This window comes from Coregonus clupeaformis, chromosome 24 (assembly GCF_020615455.1).
Source record: "Coregonus clupeaformis isolate EN_2021a chromosome 24, ASM2061545v1, whole genome shotgun sequence".
Taxonomy (NCBI): domain Eukaryota; kingdom Metazoa; phylum Chordata; class Actinopteri; order Salmoniformes; family Salmonidae; genus Coregonus; species Coregonus clupeaformis.
In genome coordinates, this window is record NC_059215.1 from 56,311,321 (window position 1) to 56,331,479 (window position 20,159).

Genomic DNA, 20,159 nt, shown 5'->3' on the forward strand with positions numbered 1-20,159 from the left:
ACATACATGATTACATTCATGTCGTCACCTGTGATTTTACACCACCATGTCTGTGTCAATGTGTCACATTCGTTGAATACAGGATTGGACCAAGGTGCAGTGTGGAATGCATACATATTTATTAGCGAAGTTAACACAAAAGTCAAGATCCCACAACACAGGTAGGCAAAATGGCTACCTAAGTATGATCCCCAATCAGAGACAACGATTGATGTATTATAGGTAATGAATGTGTAGGGGACTTCTGAGAATGCTGCAGACTTTGTGGCGCAGCAGAAAGATCAGTGTACCCCAAATCCCAGGTGGGGTCATATTGAAAAAGTCAGTACTGACGTGGTTCGAATCCAGGCTCTGTCGTAGCCGGCCATGACCGGGAGACCCATGGGGCGGCGCGCAATTGGCCCAGCGTCGTCCAGGGTAGGGGAGGAATGGCCGGCAGGGATGTAGCTCAGTTGATAGAGCATGGCGTTTTTAACGCCAGGGTTGTGGGTTCGATTCCCACGGGGGGTATGAAAAAAAATTATGTAAGTCGCTCTGGATAAGAGCGTCTGCTAAATGACATAAATATAAATATAAATATATCATGCCAAATGTAATCATATTGTTATTGATTAAATATTTGTACTATTTTTTTGCTGAACAGCATACCACTTACCTTAAAACCCAAATACCATTTAATTACTTCCCTTACAAAAAAACGTGAAATTTTCACATGGTAAAACAGAAGAGACACGTGAGGTGTGATGTGAACCATATGTCCACGTGTATTCAATATAGAGTTGTAATGCCACCTTTTCACGTGAGGAGAATTACATGTTTTCACCTCACAGGTGGAATTTGCAGTTTCACATGTGAAAACCTAACTCTCACATGTCGAATTGCATTTTCACATATTAAAATTTTTCATGTGTAGTTTCATGGTAGGCCTATCAGATGTAGAAATGTTGCATCCCATGTTGTTGCATTTATTTCACATGAGATCATGTTTTCACATGTGCTCAAATGTTTTCATTTCATCAATCTACACATCCCATAATGACAAAGCAAAAAAAGGTTTTTAAACTTTTTTGCAAAACTTTTTTTTTTTCTTTACTGAAATGTCACATTTACATAAGTATTCAGACCCTTTACACAGTACTTTGTTGAAGCACCTTTGGCAGCAATTACAGCCTCAAGTCTTCTTGGGTATGACGCTACAAGCTTGACACACCTGTATTTGGGGAGTTTCTCCCATTCTTCTCTGCAGATCCTCTCAAGCTCTGTCAGGTTAGATGGGGAATGTCGCTGCACAGCGATTTTCAGGTCTCGAGAGATGTTCGATTGGGTTCAAGTCCGGACTCTGACTGGGCCACTCAAGGACATTCATAGACTTGTCCTGAAGCCACTCCTGCATTGTCTTGGCTGTGTTCTTAGGGTCGTTGTCTTGTTGGAAGGTGAACCTTCGCCCCCAGTCTGAGGTCCTGAGCGCTCTGGAGCAGATTTTCATCAAGGATCTTTCTGTACTTTGCTCCATTCATCTTTCCCTCGATCCTGACTAGTCTCCCAGTCCCTGCCGCTGAAAAACATCCAAAGAGTTCAATCTTGGTTTCATCAAACCAGAGAATTTTGTTTCTCATGGTCTGAGAGTCTTTAGGTGTCTTTTGGCAAACTCCAAGCAGGCTGTCATGTGCCTTTTACTGAGGAGTGGCTTCCGTCTGGCCACTCTACCATAAAGGCCTGATTAGTGGAGTGCTGCAGAGATGGTTGTCCTACTGGAAGGTTCTCCCATCTCCACAGAGGAACTCTGGAGCTCTGTCAGAGTGACCAAGGCCCTTCTCCGATTGCTCAGTTTGGCCGGGTCTTGGTGGTTCCAAACTTCTTCCATTGAAGAATGGGGAGGGTTTGGCCGGGGGGGATTTACAAGTATGCCGTCATTGCAAATAATGTAAATAATAATTTAACCTTTATTTAACTGACTTGCCTAGTTAAATAAAGGTTATATTAAAAAAAATATTTTAAAAAAGAATAATGGAGGCCACTGTGTTCTTGGGGACCTTCAATGCTGCAGACATTTTTTGGTACCCTTCCCCAGATCTGTGCCTCGACACAATCCTGTCTCGGAGCTCTACGGACAATTCCTTCAACCTTTGCCCTGACATGCACTGTCAACTGTGGAACCTTATATAGACAGGTGTGTGCCTTTCCAAATAATGTCCAATCAATTCAATTTACCACAGGTGGACCAATCAAGTTGCCAACCATTTTTTACCAAGCTAGCTAGCTAACCAAGCAAGCAACAATCCTGCCAGCAGCATACCACCCTGCATCCCACTGCTGGCTTGCCTCTGAAGCTAAGCTGGGTTGCTCCTGGTTGTTCCCTGTATGGGATGTTGGAGGGCCAGTAGGAAGCACTCTTCCCTCTAGTCTAAAGAAATATCCCAATTCCCCAGGGCTGTGATTGGGGACATTTCCTTGTGTAGGGTGCCGTTTTTCGGATAGGACGTTAAATGAGTGTCCTGACTGTCTGTGGTCACTAAAGATCCCATGGCACTTATTGTAAGAGTAGGTGTGTTATACCCGGTGTCCTGGCTAAATTCGTAATCTGACGATCATGGCCACCTAATCATCCCCAGCTTCCAATTGGCTCATTCCTCTCCCCTGTCACTATTCCCTAGGTTGTTGCTGTAAATGAGAATGTGTTCTCAGTCAACTTACCTGGTTGAATAAAAAATTAATACACTCGGAGCAACTTTGTTGCAAGAAACATAAATTGAGTCCAGATTGCTTCATGTGACATTGGCTTTATACGTTTTGTTCTATGAGATAATATCAGTCAGTTAACATGACTTTTATGAATTATAAAGCTTTTATGTGCTGTATGTGCTTGTTTTGATTAAATGCTTCAAAATTCACAAAAAGTGACCGCTGCTGAAGAAGATTATATCATAGAATCAAACGTATAAGATCTCCTAAACCTGTGTTTACCGCAGACCTTATTTGTGACGTTTATCCAAAAACCATACAAAACACCCATTAATTTCCCCATAGGCTTTGGCCAACGAGCCATGGCGGCGTTAGACGCCATTACTATTGCTCTCTATAGAACTCGCCAGCTTGTAGTCCTAAAAAACAGAAATGAGTTACCTCTGGTTCGTTCAGCCATTCCAAGTTTTTTTGGGATAAATGCCGAAATTAAAGTCTGTGATTAACACAGGTTTAGGAGATCTTATACCTTTTGTTCTATGAGATAATATCAGTCAGTTAACGTAACCTTTATAAATTATGAAGCTTTTATGTGCTTTATGTGCTTTGATTACATAAATGCTTCAAAATTCACAAAAAGTTACGTTACTTGATGTAGATTATCTCATAGAACAAAACATTTAAAATATCTTAAGCCCGTGTTTACCACAGACCTTATTTACGGTGTTCATCCAAAAACCCTCCAAAACTCCATTAATTTCCCAGTAGGCTTTGGCCAATGAGCCATGGCGGAGTTATGGCACTTTTCCACTGCAGGGCCGTGCCGGGACGTGAATATCACGGTTTCTATTTCATTTCCATTTGCCCATGGCCCGCTTGATTCCTAGTATATTCAGCCTCGTTTGATATCTGGTACTTACCGCAAACCAAGTAGGTGGGTGGGGTTACAAATGGCCGTACTCAATGATTGGTCTAGTCTCTCACAATGATGTCAGTGTCGCGTATGTTGTGAATACTCATGCGCGAGTCACTGTTGCCATTTTTATAAGAGAAGGTAAATCTGACTACGAATGGTACAGTTACAGTAACGAATAACTCTAAAGCTAAAAACAAATAATGGAAGCAGCAAATTGATCAGTTGGAGATGTCCAAGCGCTTTTGAGCATCTGGGCAGACTCCAGCATCCAGAGGCAACTGGATTCTTCCACCAGGAATGAAAAGGTCTTCCAAAAAATATTGGATACGTTATCCGAGATGGAAGCCATCGGACAGTAAAACAGTGCAGCGAAAAAATTAAGAGACTTAAACAAGAATATAAAAAGAGAAAAGGCCACATCAACAAAAGTGGATCAGACAGCGATATTTGAAGTCATGATGACGACGAGCAGCGATGATCAGCAAGGTAATACATTGTTTTTAGACAAATTACTATCTAGCTAGCTACCAAAGATCTTCAGCATAGCTAGCTGTAGTGTGTGAGAGTGAGCTCTGTAAAGAGACCGCTGGTGGCATGTCTTGTGGGGTAATTACACAACAACTTTGTCAATATGACTTGACCATGATAATTGACCATCCAATATTATACCTAGGAGTTTAGCTTCCTCAACTTGCTCAATGGTCACACCCTTTATGTACAACTCAAGTTGAGGTTTATGTCTTAGAGAATGTTTTGAACCAAATACAATGCTTTTCGTTTTAGATGTATTTAAGACCAGTTTATTATGAATCACCCATTCTGATACTGACTGTAGCTCCTTATTTAGAATTTCAGTGAGCTCACTGGCTTTGGGTACATGCTGGCATGTAGAGTGTAGAATCATCTGCATACATAGTCATTCTAGCTTTGTGTAAGACCAGTGGCAAATCATTTGTAAAAATAGAGAAGAATAACGGCTCAAAGCAACTGCCCTGAGGGACACCACACTGTACATATCTGATGTTAGAGAAGCTTCCATTGAAGAACACTGTCTGGGTTCTATTGGATAAATAACTCTCCAACCATGTGATTGATGGCAGGTGGTGTAAAGCCATAGCAAGTGTGTTTTTTCAATAACAATTTATGATCAATAACATCAAAGCTGCACTGAAATCTAACAATACAGCACCAACTATCTTATTTTAACCAATCATCAGTCATCTGAGTCAGTGCAGTACAAGTTGAGTGCCCTTCTCTAATTGCATGCTGAAAGTCAGGAGTTAACTTGTTCTCTGAAAAATAGCATTGTCTTTGGTCAAACACAATCCTCTCCATCAGTTTACTAAGAACAGGCAGCAAACTGATTGGGCGGCTGTTAAAGCCAGCAAAGGGTGCTTTACTATTTTTAGGCAGTGGAATTACATTAGCTTCCTTCCACACCTGTGGACACACACACTCCTTTAGGCTTTGGTTAAAGATATAGCAAATAGGGGTGGCAGTACAGTCTGCTACCATTGTCAATAGTTTCCCATCAATGTTGTCTATACCTGGTATACCTTATCATTATTGATGGATAACAAAAATAATGCAACCTCTCCCACACTAACTTGACCAAATTCAAAACAGCAATCCTTCTCTTTCATTATTAGATATGATGGTTCACTGTTCAATGTTGTAATTTCATTTGAGTTTTTCCACTTTATTAGTGAAATAGTAATTGAAATGAAAGGTTTTGTTATAAATGACCCATCAACTTCAATTAACGATTAAGAGGAATTGGGTTTTATGCCCATGATATCATTTAAGGTACTCCAAATACTTTTTCCATTGTGTTTTATGTCATTTATCTTTGTTTGGTAATATAATTTATTTTTGTTTAGTTTAGTCATAACATTTCTCAATTTACAGGCTGAAGTTTGCCACCTCTTTTGCATAATTTATTTTAACCATAAAACATTTATATTAATCATCAATCCAGGGGGCTTTAACAGCTCTCACAGTTAGTTTCTTAACAGTACATGTACATAAGTATATGTAATTATTTCTGCCTATATATTTTCCCAGGGAAGAGAAAACACACTGCGAGGATAACCAGCGAATACCTGAATTTCATGAGGGAGAGCGAGGCCTCATATCTGGAGACACTTGAGGCCCAGCGTCAGCAGTAGGATCAGCACATTAATCAGCTGTGTGGAGATGAGGCAGCAGCCAGGGAAGCCAGGGCGGCTGAGATGGCCTAGATCGCCTCGTTTAACAACAGCTTCATAGCTGTATTTCGACAGTTTGTCTAAGCCAGATAAGGACGTCAGAAACCAGCAGCAGACATGGCTTATGTAAAATGCTTGTTTTTATTTACTTAAATTTGCACTACACCAAAAGCATTGTGAATGTGGCTTTCAATTACTGTTAATTGAATTTAGCCTACTGTTAAACAATAAAAATAATGTACGTTTAACAGATTTTGGAACAATACACTTCTTAAACATGCTTAGGCTACTTGTGTTGATTTTAAATGTAGTAAATAAAGATTAGGCATACCTTGGTTTTGCCACACTTTTATTAAACAACAATCAAACATTGTTCTAACATAGAAGATACAACTGTGTAGTAGGGTATTCACAGGGGGTAAAAAAACAAAACTTATAAGAACATATGTCTAATGGTTAAAGGAACATAAGGGAGTATAGTAGTACTTTAATAATCCCCAAGGGTAAAACCATGTGATAGCCGGTAGAGTAACAAAAAAGGGAGAGAAACACTGAGCTAAGGGACTAGCCTTGGTCTGTCATGCTACACTATTGGTTGTCGAACATCTCATTGCAAAATCATGGACATTAATATGGAGTTTGTCCCCCCTTTGCTTCTAGAACAGCTTCCACTCTTCTGGGAAGGCTTTCCACTAGATGTTGAAACATTGCTGAGGGAACTTGCTTCCATTCAGCCAAAATAACATTAGTGAGGTCGGCACTGATGTTGGTCGATTAGGCCTGGCTCGCAGTCGGCGTTCCAATTCATCCCAAAGGTGTTCGATGGGGTTGAGGTCAGGGCTCTGTGCAGGCCAGTCAAGTTCTTCCACACCGATCTTGACAAGCAATTTCTGTATGGACCTTGCTTTGTGCACGGGGGTATTGTCATGCTGAAACAGGAAAGGGCATTCCCCAAACTGTTGCCACAAAGTTGGAAGCACAGTATCGCCTAGAATGTCATTGTATGCTCTAGCGTTAAGATTTCCTTTCACTGGAATTAAGGTGCCTAGCCCGAACCATGAAAAACAGCCCCAGACCATTATTACTTCTCCACAAAACTTTACAGTTGGCACTATGCATTGGGGCAGGTAGCGTTCTCCTGGCATCCACCAAACCCAGATTTGCCCGTCGGACTGCCAGATGGTGAAGCGTGATTCATCTCTCCAGGGAACGCATTTCCACTGCTCCAGAGTCCAATGGCGGTGTCCTTTACACCACCAACACTTGGCATTGTGTATGGTGATCTTAGGCTTGTGTGCAGCTGCTCGGCCATGGAAACCCATTTCATGAGGCTTCCGACAAACAGTTATTGTGCTGATGTTGCTTCCAGAGGCAATTTGGAACTCGGTAGTGAGTGTTGTAACCGAGGACAGACGATTTTTACGAGCTACGCGCTTCAGCACTCGGCGGTCCCCTTCTGTGAGCATGTGTGGCCTACCACTTCGTGGCTGAGCCGTTGTTGTTCTTAGATGTTTCCACTTCACAATAATATCACTTACAGTTGACTGGGGCAGCTCTAGCAGGGCAGACATTTGACAAACTGACTTGTTGGAAAGGTGGCATCCTATCATGGTGCCACGTTGAAAGTAAGTACAGGCCATTCCACTGCCAATGTTTGTCTATGGAGATTGCATAGCTGTGTGCTCAATTATATACACCTATCAGCAACGGGTGTGGCTGAAATAGCCGAATTCACTAATTTGAAGGTGTGTCCACGACTTGCCATTAAAGCTAGTTAAGGAGGAAAATGATGCATATGCAGCCTGAATGGAGGATGCTTTATGTACGGGCTGGTCCACGGGGGACACAAGTGTATTACCGGGAATGCACATCAATCTAGTGCAGATATAGCACCCACTATCGGCTGCCTAGGCTAAGACGGAACCACTTAGAAGTTAAATCATGTTGAAAATACTTATTTTACCCACTGACACAACAAATATACAGTAGTTACATACTTTTTTTTTCTGGGGGTGGATTATCCCTTTAATGTACATTTTTAAAAAAGTTAAATAAAATGGCTTAAGCTTTTTTTGTTATTATCTGATGAGAAAACGAGTGATTAATGGCGCACTTTGGGATATTATTTCAAGTTGTGAATAGGCCGCTACACTTGATCTCCACAGACAGAAGGCTACTGTTTCGAATTCAGCCAAGTCTAGGCCTACCTAATTTCTCCCTTTTCCAACCGCCGGCCGGCAAAGGGCAAACTGGAGCGACACACCCCCACAATCTTCGCAGAAAAAAAAGTGACACAGTCCAAACTACCCAATGGGCTGCTGGCTTGCGATGGCCGCGTGCCAAAATGGAACGTTTACGTATTCTGAGGACCAATATGAGAGAATTGAAGGCGGTGCTCTGTGAATCTCACCAAGCTGCACAAGTCTGCTGCACAAGTCTTCTGCACGCGCAGGGAGTGTGGGCGTGGCATTTTGTTTTAGAAAAAAGCTAAACAATCGTTAACCGTACCTTAGAATAGTGGTAACACACGGAGATCGATTCAAGACAATCCTGATAAATGTATTTTATTCCAGATATCTGCACTAAAATCTATAGAAAGCGGGTAATCTTTCTTTAGTCCCCACTTGTCCGGTCCAACGATGAATTCTAAACGTCTGCTTGACATGTCTCCTGTTGGAATACGGGTCGCGGGCGCTTCGAAACAAGCCGGTATTGACCAGCATGCAGAGGGTTCCAAGGGACGCAAAATTTGTGTTGCCGCCACTGCGGACAGCCGTGTCATTCTGGCGTGCAAGAACGGTCCCGCAACAGGAGCAGTTCTCTACAAATTCATGCTGGATGATGGATCTTTAAGAGAATGTACAAGCCAGGACACAGTCCTCAATGTGAATGACCTGTCATCAGGGAGAGAAAAATATCCCCACCTGAATAAAGTAGGTTCTATTACACGGGCATAACCATTGCATGCTGGACGTAATATTTTTGGTCTAACAGTGTGTTGGTTAGTTATTAATTTCCCCCCCTATTCAATTATTCACATTAAGTTACATTTTTGCATGAAAGCCTAATGTTGCATTCACCCGGGATACAGAACCAGTCCGCTCTGATTATTCTGTAGCCTCTTCGCTCCAGGAGAACTGTAGCCCACACATTGTGCGCCCGATAACGTTACAGGTCTCCGGGGGCGAAGAGGCTAACTTTGCTGATGACGTGAATCGGTTATTTTTTAAAGTGAAAATGTAGGTCAGACATGCGACTAACGCAAGTTAGTTAGCCTATTAATTGCAACTAGTAGGCTATGTATGACGAATGTAATTTGTTAAAATGGCGGCTCATTGCGCGTTCAAAGTTAAAGGTCCAGAACAGTCAAAATCATGTTTTTCATGAAATTGGATTAAGTAGGAGTACCAAAGTATGAAAATAACTGTTGCTTCTACATTCATAAAGTTTGATCATAAATTTACAGGTCCCCTCTCCATTTCAAACACTTATTCAGGAGGTGGGATGGAGGCAGGATTATTAAGGGGTTTTGGTAACATCACAAAAAGCCTAATTTTAATACACCAATGGTAATGTCTTATTCTCTTACCTAATTCAAATAAGTACTGCCTTTTAACCAACGTCCCAGAAGGCATGTTTGCAGAGGGGTGTGGTTTACATAGCTAGGTAGCTAGTCTACTGGTGCCAGAATTTGACTGCAGCATGTCAACAAATATAATTAGAGTTTACCCCTATTAATCTAAAGTGGTTTTCTGTTTTCATCTGTGTCTGGTGTTAGCTAGTAACTGGCTAATGAGGTCTTCAGCCAGCATGGAACAAAAGCAGGGGAACGGTTGCCCAAAACTGCTACACGGTTGTCATATCATTACATCAAGAGACATGCCAAATGGAAAATTCAAACAAACTTCTTGATATCGTTGATATGCATGCTATATGAACGTTGTCTCATTCCATGACATAGACTGACCAGTTGAAGGCTATGATCCCTTTTTGATGTCACTTGTTAAATCCACTTCAATCAGTGTAGATGAAGGGGAGGTGACAGGTTAATGAAGGATTTTTTAAAGCTCAGAGACAATTGAGACATGGATTGTGTATGTGTGCCATTCAGAGGGTGAATAGGCAAGACAAAAGATTTAAGTGCCTTTGAACGGGGTATGGTAGTAGGTCCCAAGCGCACCGGTTTGTGTCAAGAACTGCAACACCGCTGGGTTTTTCACACTCAACAGTTTCCAGTGTGTATCAAGAATGGTCCACCACCCAAAGGACATCCAGCCAACTTGACACAACTCTGGGAAGTATTGGTGTCAACATGGGCCAGCATCCCTGTGGAACACTTTTGACACCTTGTAGAGCCCATGCCCCGACGAATTGAGGCTGTTCTGAGGGCAAAAGGGGGTGTGCAACTCAATATTAGGAAGGTGTTCTTAAAGATGCACTATGCAGAAATCGCTTCTCCATTTCCTGGTTGCTATAATTCTAATAGTTCTCCTAATTTCAGTTTATGTGACAAAAAAAGCAAGTATAGTGTAGAGAATCATTGTACCATCAAAACCGCTGTGAAATATATTTTCCATAACCAAAAATATTGTATTTTCAGCTGTTTGAAGCTGGTGTACAAAACCGAAAGTAAAAGATGCAAAAACTAAACTTAAGAATGGGAAGCGTATAAATAGCGGACATAGAACAGATATACCGCTTCTTAGACTTGCTTTCAATGTGAATGACAGATCTATAAAACACATTTCTATATGAATTTGGTCGGGTCGCCCAAAAGTTACATATTGCAGCTTTAATGTTTTGTACACTCACATGCCGACGACACTGGCCACGCGCGTGCGTCCGCATGTTGATTTTGTCCATCCACACCAGATGCGATCAGAACACGCAGGTTGAAATATCAAAACGAACTCTGAACCAATTATATTATTTTAGGGACAGGTCGAAACACATATGAAACATTCATGGACATTTAGCTAGCTAATTTGTCCTGGGATATAAACATTGGGTATTTTTCAAAAACGGATTCTATGGCATTATTTAGGATGCTTAAGACAGAAACTATACTAAATCAAACTAAATATTTGAACAACAGTGCAGAAAGTGTGGTTTCACATTTAAAAAGAAATCTGCATAGTGTGCCTTTAATGGGATTCAACCTCATACCCACACATCCCTGAATGTTCAGTGGGGTCTCGCATTTTACAACACACGGTTTGAAAAGGCACGTGATCAAACGAAGCTTCGGACATAATTGATGACATACTTCTGATAAAGTGAGACACGCATCGGCACACTGCTTCGAAGTTAGCTGTTTAGCAATTTCGACGCATGCCTCGGAGCTCCGGTATCAAACGTAACATCACTACTGTAAAGTTTCAACTGAAATTGTCCAAGATAAACTAGCTAGCTAGCCTGATAAACAGTGCTGACAATTCCATTTGGGCTAGCTAGCTAAATTATACAGTCAACATTTTGTTTATATTGACACTGTTACAATAACCAAACAGTTGGATAAGCAAAACATTTGTAAAACCATGATGTGGTGTATGACAGGATTGGATGTTGAATGCAATTTCAATGTTGTTTGAGTTACTTGTGTATCAGCAAATTTGCTTTAAATAATCTCACTGCAACACTGCTCACTGTGTCCATGTTGCTTGACATAGGTGTTTTCAAAGAACTGCCAGTAAAGATGAGCTCCCCGCCCACTCAGCCTACTAGCTCCCCCCCCCCACACAGTCTATACTGAACAAAAATATAAACGCAACATGCAACAATTTCAAAGATTTTACAGAGTTACAGTTCATATAAGGAAATCAGTCAATTGAAATAAATGCATTAGGCCCTAATCTATGGATTTCACATGACTGGGAACACAGATATGCATCTGTTGGTCAAAGATACCTTAAAAAGAAGGTAGGGGTGTGGATCAGAAAACCAGTCAGTATCTGGTGTGACCACCTTTTGCCACATGACACGTCTCCTTCGAATGAAGTTGATCAGGCTGTTGATTGTGGCCAGTGGAATGTTGTCCCACTCGTCTTCAATGGCTGTGCGAAGTTGCTGGATATTGGTGGGAATTGGAACACACTGTCGTACACGGCCATCCAGAGCATCCCAAACATGCTCAATGTGTGACATGTCTGGTGACTATGCAGGCCATGGAAGAACTGGGACATTTTCAACTTCCAGGAATTGTGTACAGATCCTTGCGACGTGGCCGTGCATTATCATGTTGAAATATGAGGTGATGGCGGCAGATGAATGGCACGACAATGGGCCTCAGGATCTCGTCACGGTATATCTGTGCATTCAAATTGCCATCCATAAAATGCAATTGTGTTCATTGTCCATAGCTTATGCCTGCCCATACCATAACCCCATCACCACCATGGGGCACTCTGTTCACAACATTGACATCAGCAAACCGCTCGTCCACACAACGCCATACACGTGGTCTGCGGTTGTGAGGCAGATTGGACGTACTGCCAAATTATCTAAAACGACGTTGGAGGCGGCATTAAATTAACATTAAATTATCTGGCACTAAAAGGGATGTAAACAAATTTGTGCACAAAATTTGAGAGAAATAAGCTTTTTGTGCGTATGGAACATTTCTGGGATCTTTTATTTCAGCTCATGAAACAAAGGACCAACACTTTACATGTTTATGTTTTTGTTCAGTGTACTCTGTCTTTTCACATTTCTGGTAGTTTTACACTGCTAAAAAAAAAATCTTATTAAATACTTTTTTATTTACATAGTTGAATGTGCTGACAACAAAATCACACAAAAATTATCAATGGAAATCAAATGTATCAACCCATGGAGGTCTGGATTTGGAGTCACCCTCAAAATTAAAGTGGAAAACCACACTACAGGCTGATCCAACTTTGATGTAATGTCCTTAAAACAAGTCAAAATGAGGCTCAGTAGTGTGTGTGGCCTCCACGTGCCTGTATGACCTTCCTACAATGCCTGGGCATGCTCCTGATGAGGTGGCAGATGGTCTCCTGAGGGATCTCCTCCAAGACCTGGACTAAAGCATCCGCCAACTCCTGGACAGTCTGTGGTGCAGCGAGACATGATGTCCCAGATGTGCTCAATTGGATTCAGGTCTGGGGAACGGGCGGGCCAGTCCATAGCATCAATGCCTTCCTTTTGCAGGAACTGCTGACACACTCCAGCCACATGAGGTCTAGCATTGTCTTGCATTAGGAGGAACCCAGGGCCAACCGCACATATGGTCTCACAAGGGGTCTGAGGATCTCATCTCGGTACCTAATGGCAGTCAGGCTACCTCTGGCGAGCACATGGAGGGCTGTGCGGCCCCCCAAAGAAATGCCACCCCACACCATGACTGACCCACCGCCAAACGCAGGCAGCAGAACGTTCTCCATGGCGTCTCCAGACTCTGTCACGTCTGTCACATGTGCTCAGTGTGAACCTGCTTTCATCTGTGAAGAGCACAGGGCGCCAGTGGCGAATTTGCCAATCTTGGTGTTCTCTGGCAAATGCCAAACTTCCTGCACGGTGTTGGGCTGTAAGCACAACCCCCACCTGTGGACTTCGGGCCCTCATACCACCCTCATGGAGTGTGTTTCTGACCGTTTGAGCAGACGCATGCACATTTGTGGCCTGCTGGAGGTCATTTTGCAGGGCTCTGGCAGTGCTCCTCCTGCTCCTCCTTGCACAAAGGCGGAGGTAGCAGTCCTGCTGCTGGGTTGTTGCCCTCCTACGGCCTCCTCCACGTCTCCTGATGTACTGGCCTGTCTCCTGGTAGCGCCTCCATGCTCTGGACACTACGCTGACAGACACAGCAAACCTTCTTGCCACAGCTCGCATTGATGTGCCATCCTGGATGAGCTGCACTACCTGAGCCACTTGTGTGGGTTGTAGACTCCGTCTCATGCTACCACTAGAGTGAAAGCACCGCCAGCATTCAAAAGTGACCAAAATATCAGCCAGGAAGCATAGGAACTGGTCTGTGGTCACCACCTGTAGGACTTGTAGGACTTATTCACTTACATTTTTAGTCATTTAGTAGACGCTCTTATGCAGAGCGACTTACAGTTAGTGAGTGCATAATTTATTTATTTTTCATACTGGCCCCCCATGGGAATCGAACCCACAACCCTGGCATTGCAAACGCCATGCTCTACCAACTGAGCTACACGGGACTTGCACTGTATACACTGAGAATACCAAACATTAAGAACACCTTCCTAATATTGAGCTGGCCAATGTTGACTCCAATGCTTCCTATAGTTGTGTCAAGTTGGCTGGATGTCCTTTGGGTGGTGGACCATTCTTGATACACAGGGCAAACTGTTGAGCGTGAATTTGCTGTTTGTTTGCCTTGTGTTTCAGATTATTTTGTGCCCAATAGAAATTCATGGTAAATAATGTATTGTGTCATTTTGGAGTCACTTTTTTTTTGTAAATACGAGTAGAATATGTTTCTAAACACTTCTACATTAATGTGGATGTTACCATGATTATGGCTAGTCCTGAATGAATTGTGAAAATTGATGAGTGAGAAATTTATAGACACGAATATCGTACCCCCAAAACATGCTAACCTCGCTCCATTACAATAACAGAGGAGGTTAGCAATTTAAAAAGAGATAACTAATCTAAAATGTTTTTATTTGTTTTTTCCTGTGAAGCACATTGCATTGCATTCCATGTCTGAAATGTGCTGTATAAATCAAGCTTTATTTGATTTGTACTGTATTCTGTGGGGTGGAATTACAGTACCAATCGAAATACAGCAATTTTCCCACAACGCACCATCATTTACAGTATGCTGCAGGTAAACGTTTCAAAGATTTTTACTGTTGATAATACCTAAAATTACTGTATACATTTTCCGTTACAGTGTAGATTCTGCTTGTCAGCTCCTCCAAATGTGTCACGACTTCCTCCGAAGCTGCCTCCTCTCCTTGTTCGGGCAGGCTTCGGGGTTCGTCGTCACCGGCCTTCTAGCCACTGCCGCTCCTCATCTCATCATTCCATTTGTTTTGTCTTGTTTATTACACACACCTGGTTCATATACCCTCATCAGTACCTGTATAAGTATTCCCTCTGCCCCCTTGTCTTTCTGTGTGATTGTTTATTGTGGAGGTTACTACAGCTCGGTGGAGCTATATTGTATTGTGTATCGCTGGGATATTCACCCGTGTGCCTTGTTTTCCCCAGTGCGCCGTTTTTCCGCACTGGAGTGTTTTACGCATTGCTACGTACCGCTATATTGCCGAATGAACCATTTATTCTAGGATTTACCCTCCTGCGCCTGACTTTGTCCAAAATCACCCGCTACAGAATCACACACCCAACAGCATAGAGTCAGCAGGAAACGGGAATATGCCTGGAGTTGTGGAGCGGGTCCAGGAGCATTCCAACATGATAGCCAGCTTGGGCGAAGCGATGGATCGGGTTCTCCAGGTCGTCCAACGCCTGGAGAGGAGAGGACCCGACCCTTTGGGACCAGCTGAGCAACCGGATCCAGCCACCCACACCCCAGCACCCAGAGGGATTCACCTATCCCGACCGAGGGAGTACGACGGGACAGCGGCCCGCTGCCAGGGAATCCTCCTGCAGCTGGACCTCTGTTTTTCCACCATCAGCCCGGCTCCCTCGGAGCGGGAGAAGGTGTCAGTCCTCGTCTCCTGCCTCTCGGGGAAAGCCCTGGAGTGGGCCAACGCGGTCTGGAGTGAAGGAGGAGACACGTTGGACAACTACGGGGCGTTCGCTCACCTCTTCCGGGCAGTCTTCGATCATCCCCCCGAAGGAAGAGAGGCCGGCGAGCGCCTGGTCCATCTGGGGGACGAGGACCGTGCAAGACTTTGCCCTGGAGTTTAGAACTCTAGCGGCGGGGTCCGGGTGGAACGAGCGGGTGCAGCCTGCGGGAGGACGTCCGAAGGGAGCTAGCCTGCCGGGATACCACGTTGACTTTCAACCAGCTAGCGGACATGGCCATCCGGTTGGACAACCTGCTGGCTTCCAGAGGACGTCCTGGAAGGGGCCTGCCGTTTCACCCCCCCTGCAACCCGGATTACGTTCCGATGGAGCTGGGTGGTGCAGCGATCCGGGAGAACGGAGGGCGACAGATCCAGTGTCACTCTTGTGGCAAGAGAGGACATTCTGCTGCACGCTGTCGTCAGAGTTCTTCTGGGTCTGGAGGCGAAAGGCAGGGCACTCTCGCGTCACCCCAGGTAGCGCAAACCCACACTCGTTCAGAGCCCTCTGCTGCGCATTTCACCATCTACGTCAACTTCCCTGATTACATGGTAGTATTTTACAGTCGACCATTAGGGTCAGGTTTTGGTAGGGAGGTTATGGCACCAGTCACTATGATTACACTGGAGACCCATAGGGAGCAAATCACCTTTCATATTTCTGAGTCCCCCGATTTCCCTGTTGTGTTGGGTCTTCCCTTGCTCGCATTACACGACCCCACCTTTTCATGGCCGAAGAGGGTTCTCACGGGGTGGTCGAGAGAGTGTCAGGGTAGGTGTCTAGCTGTTTCTGTTGGTGCAACCACGGTGGAAAGTCCAGACACTACCTCCACCGCGTGCATTCCCCCCCAAATACCTCGACTTGGCCACGCGTTTTCCAAAACACAAGCGACCAAATTACCACCTCATCGAGTGGGGGATTGTGCGATAAACCTCTGGTTAGACGCTGTGCCTCCCAGGAGACATGTCTATCCCCTGTCGCATGCTGAAACGGAGGCTATGGAGACATACGTCTCCGAGTCCCTGCGCCAGGGGTTCATACGTCCCTCCACTTCGCCTGCCTCCTCAAGTTTATTTTTCATGAAGAAGAAAGACGGAGATCTGCGCCCTTGCATTGATTACCGGGTACTTAATCAAACTTGTCATGGGTCGAATATGCCCAGAACTCTCTCCGCCACTCCTCCACTAACCTATCTCCATTTCAATGTGTTTTAGATTTTCAGCCGGTCCTGGCACCGTGGCATCAGAGCCAGACCGAAGCTCCTGCGGTGGATGACTGGTTTCGGCGCGCGGAGGAGACGTGGAACGCTGCCCACGTCCACCTCCAGCGCGGCGTGCATCGCCAGAAGGCCAACGCTGACCGCCACCGCAGTGAGGCCCCGATCTTTGTACCGGGTAATCGGGTCTGGCTCTCGACCCGGAATCTGCCCCTCCGCCTGCCCTGCCGGAAGCTTAGCCTGCGGTTTGTGGGGCCATTCAAAGTCCTGAGAAGAGTAAACAAGGTTACGTATAGGTTACTACTCCCTCCTGATTACCGTATTAACCCCTCGTTTCACGTGTCTCTTTTCAGGCCGGTGGTGGCAGGTCCGCTCCAGGAGTCGGAGGTGCGGGAGGTCCCTCCGCACCCTCTGGACATCGAGGGGGCCCTGGCGTACTCCGTCCGTTCCATCCTGGATTCGAGGCGTCGGGTGGGGGGCCTTCAGTACCTTGTGGAGTGGGAGGGGTACGGTCCGGAGGAGTAGTGCTGGGTCCCGGTGAGGGATGTCCTCGATCCCTCCCTGTTGCGTGATTTCCACCATTGCCATCCGGCTCGCCCTGCTCCGCGTCCTCCTGGCCGTCCGTGAGGCCGGTGCTCCTCCAAATGTGTCACGACTTCCTCCGAAGCTGCCCCCTTTTCCTTGTTCAGGCAGGCTTCGGCGTTCGTCGTCCTGTTTTGTCTTGTTTATTACACACACCTGGTTCATATCCCCTCATCAGTACCTGTATAAGTATTCCCTCTGCCCCTCTTGTGTTTGTGTGTGATTGTTTATTGTGGAGGTTACTACAGCTTGGTGGAGCTATATTGTATTTTGTATCGCCGGGATATTCACCCGTGTGCCTTGTTTTCCACAGAGCGCAGTTTTACCGCACTGGAGTGTTTTACGCATTGCTGCGTACCTCTGTATTGCCGAATAAACCATTTATTCTGTGATTTACCCTCCTGCGCCTGACTCCGTCCAAAATAATCCGCTACAAAATGGTTGGACAGATTTAGTGACACGGCTTCTATATTTCCTTACACACAAAATCCCCAACACACGTCCCCTTCCCAACAATGTAGCCAAACAAATCTGTTAAATGGTGCCTAAAACTATCATTTGGACTATGTAATTAACCTTATATTATCTATTTTTACTACAAGCCTTGGAAGCTAAAAGCACCAACATATCAGTTCTGAGACTCCAACCATTAGATAATTTCTCTGTGTGTGTTTTGTTCTTCATCCTTCAGGCAGGTTGTGGTGGGGAGGCAGATGAAAGAAACAGTGGTCTGACTGGGATCCTTACTAACGGCAGTCCCACACACTGCCTGATCCGGAAAGGGCAGAAGGCGGACAGACACATGCACTCGGAGGCGAGGACCCTGCTGGTGTCCAGCGGTTGCCAGGCAACAAACGGACAGCAAGTTCCACCTGAGGAGAGAGACCCCCACCCCTCCTCCCAAATACCTGTCCCCCGACGCAGGTAGGGACCACATGGCTAATAACATAGTTATTACCTAGTACCGCATGGATAACTTTATGGTTATTACCTGTAGCATGGTTGCTGCCTTACCCATAGTTGGGTCAATACCAATTCAGGTCCAGATGATACAGTCATTGAATGGGGCATAGAATTTCAGGAAGTTAAAATTGCTCTAAGAATTGGGTGTTTTCACCTCAAATCCCAAAACAGTCTTGAATAAACTATGGTTTGGGTATAAATGTTGTGGGGAAGCTTGGTCAGATGACTGCTGTTGGATTCTTAGAAAGCATTCCAGTGTTCCAGAATCAGAATAGTTCTGGAATATTCTCAAGACTTTAGAAAATACCTCAGCGGGTCAAAGTTCTAGAATAAGGTCAAGATTGCACAATCATGTTAGTGAGAATGGAATATATGATAGTCATCTTACTGTTGACTGATGAACCTAAACCAATACTGCTCTCACTGTGATAGTGGACCACTAGCCAATGAACCAATTGCTAGATTAGTCAATGCACAAATCAATGCACAAGATGTCAATGGCTTATGTCACTGTCTTGCACACCATGGCCAACCACACCAAATGTTTTTTTTTTTACCTTAACATTGAGATTCAAGCAGTTCACACATTTAACACTACAGAAAAATACCCATGTTTCACTTTGTTGAGCGTGTGATCTTTCATACTAGATAACATTGTGTTTATAAAGATTGGTTCCTAGGACATGAAGCAACTGTCATGGATTGGACATGCAATGTTATGGAATTATCGACTCCCTAAACTCCCCACCCTCGTATAATCTGAAAACCGTTATTATGTCCAGGCGAGATTGACTCCGGCGACTTAATCCATGTCTCATATTCAGAAGAAAGGGTTAACGCTTTCCCTTTTCTTTCTATAATCGCTCTGTGTCAATCCAGACCCAGTATCATTAAGCGTGTGTCTGTGTGTTTGTTTATATGTAATTCTCTCAGTAGTTTGTACTGTTGTGTGTGACTCAGTGGCTAGCAGAGCGAGACAGGCTCAAGGCTGTTTTCCTTGTTGCTGTGACTCACACACACACACGCAATGGTGTGTTGTGCAGGACACTCTCTCATAGGGATCGACTGAAAAAGCACACACACACACAGCGGTCCAGACACAGGCAGAGAGAGAGAGAGAGCTGTGTCTGTCCAGGGACATGGCCAGCCAGCTCTCTGATAAATAACACTGTTACATAACAGACAAGAGGTCTGGGAACGGCTGCAGGCAGACACTGGTTAAGAGCCTGTTTATTCAGAATTTTTTATAACCACTGATAGGTTGGAACAACTGTCTTTGTGTGTGTGTGTGTGTGTGTGTGTGTGTGTGTGTGTGTGTGTGTGTGTGCAATGTGGTTATACATTAACAAAATGCCCTGCGGTAGTAGAGAGTTGCAATGAGGTCTTGATCAAATCCAATATGGCCGATCAATGGAGCACGGTGACCTGATGAGTGTGTTGTTGGTTTAAAATCACTGTTTTCTAATATCAGGATCATGTGAAGTTCACATGCAGGACATCATGTGTGATGAAAGAGTGTCCCCCCGGGGAGCATGCAGCAAGATTGAGCATGCTCGCTTTCCCAAAGTACTGACAGTTGCTGTGTGAGCGTTTCTGTGTGTGTGTCACTGGGTGAGTAAGTATGTGGGTGAGAAATTCATTTGAGTGAGTGTGTGTTCGTGCGTGTGTGCGCAGCGCGCATGTGTTTGCGAGAGCCAGCCAACACAACAGCTGCCATGCTCACCTTTCACCTCACTTTTTTCCCTCTTTGTGGGTTGATGACTACCTCACTATCCTGCTCTATTCTTCAGCATATCAAACACACTGGCTAACAGAGTTTGAATAACGTAACGTTACATAGGCCTAATGA

At 44.5% G+C, this 20,159-nt stretch overlaps 1 protein-coding gene across 1 annotated transcript in view; it reads left to right on the forward strand.

Moving 5' to 3' along the window:
• Positions 1-8,244: 8,244 nt before the first annotated feature.
• The window catches only part of LOC121538616 (zinc finger protein 704), a 71,013-nt gene continuing 59,098 nt past the window's right edge, over positions 8,245-20,159 (forward strand). Inside the window, exons 1-2 of the mRNA XM_041846791.2 lie at positions 8,245-8,738; positions 18,039-18,271. Coding sequence (XP_041702725.1) covers positions 8,445-8,738; positions 18,039-18,271 — 527 coding nt within the window. The 5' untranslated portion in view covers positions 8,245-8,444. The remainder of the gene's footprint in view (positions 8,739-18,038; positions 18,272-20,159) is intronic.